We start from the raw sequence: 6,954 nt of genomic DNA on the forward strand, positions 1-6,954 counted from the left end.
CATGCACACACATATGCACTCATGCATGCTGCACACACATATGTTATTTTACTTGGTATGGTTATTTCTTTTTCTGTGCTGGAGATACATTGAAAGACAAGTGCTTTACCACATCCCAGCCCAATTTGTTATTTTAGGAAGAAGAATTCTAAAACCTAAGGGAACGATCTCTCCCGAATGTTTGGAAACAGTTTTTGACCTATCAACCCAGAGACTCTGAGGGCTGAGAACTGGGAAGTGCGGCAGAATGAGGAGGAGTGGAGTGGAGCTTTTGATTCCAGGTTACCGCGGTGCCATCCAGCCAAAGGTCTCTTATCTACAGGGTTAAAAAAAGACATCCGATAATACCATTAGAAGCAGCTATTACTTACTCTGAGAACTGCTAAAATTTCTGATTCATCATCTCATCATTACTTGATCTTGAAGAGCTAGCCAGACAGCAGAGTCTCATTGATAAAAAATGCAAAGCCCTCAGCCAAGAGGTGTGGTAATTTATCTTCAATTAGCAAGGAAAGAATGTGATGATCTGCACTGAAAGTGAGTTCTAGCCATGAGCTGGCAGACTTCCGTGACATAGACAAGACAGGCTCAGTAGTGGCTGGCGATGCTTTTACAGTGAATCAGCAGATCTATATTTAAATGCTAGGATTTCGGGTCCCAGACACGAAATAACAAATGTTAGTTCATGAAAAATAAACTGAAAGAAAAAAAAAACTGTACTTCTGAAGATCCCAAGAGAACAGTGAAAAACAGCTTGCTGGCCCATGGGTAGCACTTTAATTAAAAAAAAAAAAAACCAACAACAACAACAACAAAAAACCCTCTTCACACATTTAACTTTATTTAATCTTTACAACAACCCAGTGAGGTGAGCATTACCAAGCCCATTGTATAGCCAAGAAACCAAGGCTTTAAATATTTTTAAGTATCTTTCTGAACGTCATATATTAATGAGGGACACAAGGCTCAGACCCCCTCTCCTTCTGTCTGTCTCCTGTTTGTCCACATCTCTGCACCCTCTGTGTTCTGGGCCTGTTGTGTGGACAGGAAATGTGAAGAAATAAATAAACTGCTTTATATCAAGCATGTTTTGAGTATCTTATGTCTGGAGTTATCTAGGAGACTTAGAAGCTCTGAATCTGAATTCACCAAATAGGTACTAAGTGTTAACATCTGGCATAGCACAGAATACCTTATGATGCTGACCAATGGATTTTAAAATATCCAAAAGAATGTCTGTAGAAATCTTCTCTTATGCCGCTATAAAGTGTGGCACTCCCCATACAAATTATTGTCCTACCCACAGCATTTTCAAACCTTCGGACTGTTAGTGAGCATGTTTTTCAGAGATAATAGAACGTCAGGACTGTTAAGGAAGGGCTGCCAGGTCCCAATCCAACTCCGCCCTCTTCCTCTTGATGACATTTTACAGCATACAGATTGACCGAAACACTGGTCTTTGAATCATGAAGGAGTTCACTTTGTTTAGAAACAACAGTGCTTATCACATGGCTTAGAACAATCAAAGCCTCACTTATGTCAGACATAGAAATACGATAAAAAAAAAATCAACGACAAAATATAGAGTCAGTATGCTTCTGAACCAGAACTATACATTTCCCATGTAGCACATTTTCATTAATATACTATGTAAAAGAATTCAGGTTTTAGTCACAGCAATGGGGAAAAATGCAGCTAGAAACAATGTATACACTGAGTTGATTTATGTCTATCTCACATAAAGGCGTCTGCTCTTATGATCTCTAGCTGGACACATAAATCCCTCCCAAGAGCTGGCCTGCATGGATGTGCGGCTCAAGTGGAGACAGGGATGAATCTGATGGACTTGGAAGATTTAGGCGAGTCCTTCCACGTCCCAGTGCTGTTTGTCGGGCTTCGGTTGTTAGAATAAGAAGTCTGTCTCCGGCTCATGCTATCCGAGTCATCCTTGGTGAATTTCTGGGCCAGGCTTTGACAGCATGGGAAGCTTTGGACGCAGTCTTGCAGGAGATGGCCACTAAAGAACATATATATCCACGGGTTGCAGCAGCTGTTCAAGGACGCCAGTAGTGCTGTGATCGTGATGGAAGGGTTTTCTGAATCTGTGTGGGAAACGAGGAGAGAGATCATCGCAACAGCCAGAGGGACACCCCAAACACTGTGCTGGATTCATCTATAGCCCTACTGATTAACAAGTCAAAAAGTTGCATGTTACTGATAAAAATGGACATTTTGTTTGTTAGGGAAATGGAATTTCAGGGAAATGAATGCTTTTTGGAGATTGGTTATAAGAGAAAATAGCTTAAGACTAGTTCAAATAGTTTAAACCAATCACTGTTAGAATACTTCAATACAATGGTTATAATTCTAAGAAGATGGAAATACTGAATAATTTATTTTAAAACTGTGTACTATACAGTTGCAGGAGCCATTGTGAACAGACATGGTATTTACAGAATGGAAATTTGAAGTGTTTATAACCACATACACCAAATTGTATACATCCAAATAACTTGGACAGACTACACCATATGGGCTGTTTAGCAGATTTCAATGAAAACGCTGTGGAAGGGGGCATTTAAACTAGAATCCCAGCATCAGTTGAATTGTTGTGAATCATTAAACATTTGGTTTGGTTTTAAAAGACTATCCTTGATTATAGTTCAAACAAATTATAATAAGAAAAACATCTGGGTTATATGTGACCCCGTTTCAAACAACAAAAAACAAAACAGAAATTAAAACAGACAAAAACAAAATCCAAAGTGGCTGAATTATGGATTCCAACAGGACTTTGAACTATTCTGTGAATTACCCCTGGTAAGTAAGCTACATAGGTATCAAAGTTTTCACAGTGAAACTATTGAACTGATGTTAAAAAAAATAAGAACCATCAAACATCCACTGTCTTCTGACTGGTATATGACTTCTAACGCCTCACTTTTATGAGGGCAAAATGAACTGTAGACCAGTGGTTTTCAGCCCATGGGTCACCTCGAACAGCCTTGAACAGCCTTAACACCAAAGGCGCCTGAGACCGGCTGCGTATCAGATACTTATATTAGGATTTGAAACAGTAGCAAAGTCATAGTTACAAAGTAGCGACAAAAACAACTTTATTCTCCAGGTCACCACAGCAGGAGGAATTGTATTAAAGAGTGACAGGATTGGGAAGGTTGAGAGCTGTGCTAGGTGACCACGAGCCATGCCTGATCTTAAAAATAACAGACATCCTCAACATGCACAAGTGAAAATTCTACTCACGGTGCCTAAATCACAATAAAGCAAGAGACAGAATTTTAAAATGTGATTGGCATTAACCAAAAGGACTTTGCATTTATTTATCACTATGGGCAATGTAACCTATAAAAGTATTTGCTTAAATGAAATCTGTGAACATTTAAAAATAATACATTAAAATGCATTGTATATATCCCATACTCCAGTCTTAAAATTATAGAAAGGTATGGCTTCTCCCAGATATTTATGTCCTGACTAGAGTTTTCATCAGGAACTTTCTGTAGCACACTTGGTTTGGGAAGTCTTTTTTTTTTCTAATTAAAATAAGATATATTACAAGATGAAAAAAATAATAGACTCCTGGGAAATGAGTTTTTCTGTTTTGTGAATGAACTGAAATGAAACTAGCCAGTTAGGGTGGAGAACTTTCACAATAAACTATAGAGGAACTTGTGTGGCATGAATAGTTTTGTTGTTAACTTACTGCTGGAAATCCAACGAATTTAGATGATCAACACTTCTGCTTTGAATGCCAGGAAAAGAAAGTTATTGTGGTTGGAATAGTGAAAACGTTACAAGGAAGACAGATTGCATGAACTAAATGCTAATTTGGAATTCCTGACTTCTTAAATCCTTTCTCAGTCTGTTTCAGAAAAGTGTGTCCAGCTCTACCCTTGGTCTTGGTCTTTCTCTCATCAGAAGTTTTCTGTTAATTGTGGTTGTGTCTTTAATCCAACAAAATGTAGCCAAGACACTAAGAATACTCCCCAGAGCCTCCATGGGAAGACAGGATATCCAAGAAGCCTAAGTAATTTGGCAAAATGTCACAAGTGTTTTGCAATTAGTAACTCTAAGTACATCTGGTGGCCTTAGGATGGTCACACATGCTGCAGATGCTGAATCCTGGACCCCAATATACCTGGGGTGGAGGCTCCAAGAATTTGCAATTTTGTTCATTTATTTCCATGATGTGAACATAGGAGACTTCTATTCTTATGTAAAAGCTTAACGATTAGCAGGTACTATGAAAAATCACACACACACACACACACACACACACACACACACACACACACACATCTTTGGTAGTCTCAGTACATACCGGTCCAAATGAAATTGTCATCCCAGACTGACCACATCTGGACGATGAAGAAAGGTGCCCAGCAAAGGATGTAGGCGCTTACAATCACAAAGGTCATTTTCACCGTCCGGATCTTGGCGCGGGAAATGCTCTTCACACTGCTGACACAAGGCGTGACCAGAAGCCCCTTGTGGAAGGGACCCACGGCTTCCCCAGAGCCCTTGCCGCCCTTGCTCTGTCGCGATGCTGTCTTCCCGCGGATGTTGCGCCAGATGTGGTAGCAGATGAAGCCATAGCAGGTACCCAAGATGACCACGGGTACCACGAAGACCCCGCTGGTCATCCAGGTCACATAGGCGCGGGTACCCCAGGGTTGGATGAAGGTAGCCCAGCAGTCTTGGGCTTTGGTGCCGTTGTTCACCTCGATTTCGATCACAGAGAAGATAAAGTACTGTGGGGTGCTCAGTAGAAAACTCAGCACCCAAGAGGCGGCGATCATGAGGCGCGAGCGGCGCGCGGGCTGCTGCAGGGTCTTGAGCGGGTGGCACACGGCGATGTAGCGGTCGGCTGTCATCACCACCAGCATGTAGGCGGACGCGAACATGGCAAAGACCTGCAGGTGCTTCACCACGCGACACAGCCAGTCCGGCCCGCGGAAGCGGTAGGTGATGTCCCAGCACAGCTGCGGCAACACTTGGAAGAAGGCGACCGCCAGGTCTGCCAGGCTGAGGTGTCGGATGAAGAGGTGCATGCGAGATGTCTTGCGTGGCGTGCGGTGCAGCGCTAGCAGCACACTGCTGTTGCCCAGCACGGCCACCACGAAAATCACCGCCAGCACGGCGATCTCCAGCTTGGCTAGCTCTTCATTGCGTACGTCCCCCGGCGGGCTGCCACCTTCCTGGAGCCCAGCTGCCTCCCGGCTACCATTGGCGCCCTGGGTAGTCAGAGGCCACCACGGGCTGGAGTTGCCTGCGGGCAGATCGTGGGAGCCTCGTGGGAAACTCATGTTGTCAGTACAGAGCCCGGGAGGCCCTGTCCCGCGTGGGCTGCTTCCTCCTCTCCACCGAGGACCCGAAGACCCGGGTTCTAACCTCTGCGCTCTGTCCTTCCTTCCTTCCTTCGGTCTCTCGGCTGTGCAGTCCCACGCGCAGGCAGAGTGGTTTTGGATAGGATGTTCAAACGCGTCCCCGCTTCGCCTCGTCCCTAGGCAGGGGAGCCGACTCTCCCGCGCTCCCAGCGCAGTCTTAGGCTGCCTCAGGATGCGCTCCCTCGCATCCTAGTGGCTGGAGACTGTCCCTAGTCCCCAACCCCCACACCCCACCCCTCCAAGTCTTTGGTGATTTGTCCTTTTCGCTTTGCAGCTTCAGGGGTGGAGCTGAGACTCCTAGATTCCTCTGCAGAGCCAGGCGCTTTTCGGATCTGCCCCAAACTTCTCTGGGCTCCTCAGGATTTCTCCAGCCTCCTCTATAAGCCAATTTAAAGTCATGTAGCGAGTGAGTCAACAGGTAAAAGCGTACCTAGAGAGATCCCGCGTCTGCTGCCTCTGCGAACTCAGCTCAGCGCGCTCTTGGACTTGGGGTTCCCCCGCCCCCGGCCCCGTGTTTCTCCGCCCCATGTGTGTATCCCTAGGTTAGCCACTGGGGTTGATTTTATTTCCTGCCTGGTTTGCTTCTGCACTTTGTGCGTTAAAATCGCATGACCTCCCTTTCTGGTGACTTCGTCACCCTGCCTTCGTGACCTCCCTTTCTGGTGACTTCGTCACCCTGCCTTCGTTCGCGGACAGGACAGGTCCACTCATTCGTACCCTTTAATCTTCTTGCTGGGTGTGTGTAATCTACCGGCGGTGACTCCACACGCTGAGCCCCCGGGGACCCGCGATGAAGGACGTTTCTCTAGAAAGTCCAATTCCCAAAGCAGCAGGGGGGCAAGCAGCGGTAGGTGGGGACATTGTCCAGTTGAATGACTAAATCCTGTTGACATTTCTTAGGGTGGACAGAGGTCTGGTCTGCCTGTCTACCTCCATCTCTGTCTGTCTGTCTGCTTATCTGTCTCTCTCTGTCTCTATGTCTCTTTGTCTCTCTTCCCTCTTCATCTGTGTGTCCCTGTCTGTCTCCTCTTTGTGTCTGTCTGTCTGTAGCTAGGGAGAGGGAACGAGGCACTAGGAAGGAAGAGAAGAAAACTAGTTCCCTCGCCTCAGGTAATTAATTCTTTGCTCTGGCCTTCTGAATCCACCTGTGGAGACAAACACCCCTGCAGACTCCAGCAACTGTCTCCATTCCGGTGAGAGAATGCTACCGAAGACAGCAGGGGGCGCTGTTTCTGAAGGAGGAACAAACAGATGTAGGATTGAGTTTCTTGGTCAGAGATTTGGTGTGCTGTGGCAATAGTACAAACCTAGCTGCTTCTAAAAAATGCTTTTGTGAAGTACAATCACAAACATCAAAAGATTTTCTTCAGCGAAGTTAGTTTTGCTCTGTAAGTCCATGCTTGACTGTAGAAACTCAGGGCTGATACATTAAGATCCAGGGGCTCGGAATACTGAGTCAGTTGAGTTTTGTCATGGTTACATAAGCGTCTGTCTAAGCATCTTAAAATTGGGAATGCAAGTATGTGTTGCTTTCATTTACGGAGTC

General features: G+C 45.1%; 1 protein-coding gene across 1 annotated transcript; it reads right to left on the reverse strand.

Moving 5' to 3' along the window:
- Positions 1-825: 825 nt before the first annotated feature.
- On the reverse strand, positions 826-5,896 carry Avpr1a (arginine vasopressin receptor 1A). Its single transcript, XM_052165748.1, has 2 exons — positions 4,343-5,896; positions 826-2,102 (listed from the first exon to the last, which is right to left on the reverse strand). The coding sequence occupies exons 1-2, from the start codon at positions 5,325-5,327 to the stop codon at positions 1,816-1,818; spliced, it is 1,272 nt and encodes a 423-aa protein (XP_052021708.1). The 5' UTR covers positions 5,328-5,896; the 3' UTR covers positions 826-1,815.
- Positions 5,897-6,954: the final 1,058 nt, after the last annotated feature.

This window comes from Apodemus sylvaticus, chromosome 20 (assembly GCF_947179515.1).
Source record: "Apodemus sylvaticus chromosome 20, mApoSyl1.1, whole genome shotgun sequence".
In the NCBI taxonomy this organism is placed as follows: Eukaryota; Metazoa; Chordata; class Mammalia; order Rodentia; family Muridae; genus Apodemus; species Apodemus sylvaticus.

Coding starts and splice junctions, on each gene's coding strand:
- Avpr1a (XM_052165748.1), bottom strand. CDS start 5,327: ATGAGTTTCCCACGAGGCTCCCACGATCTGCCCGCAGGCAACTCCAGC. Junction 2,103..4,342: donor TGACAATTTCATTTGGACCG/GTATGTACTGAG, acceptor TTTCCCACACAG/ATTCAGAAAACCCTTCCATC.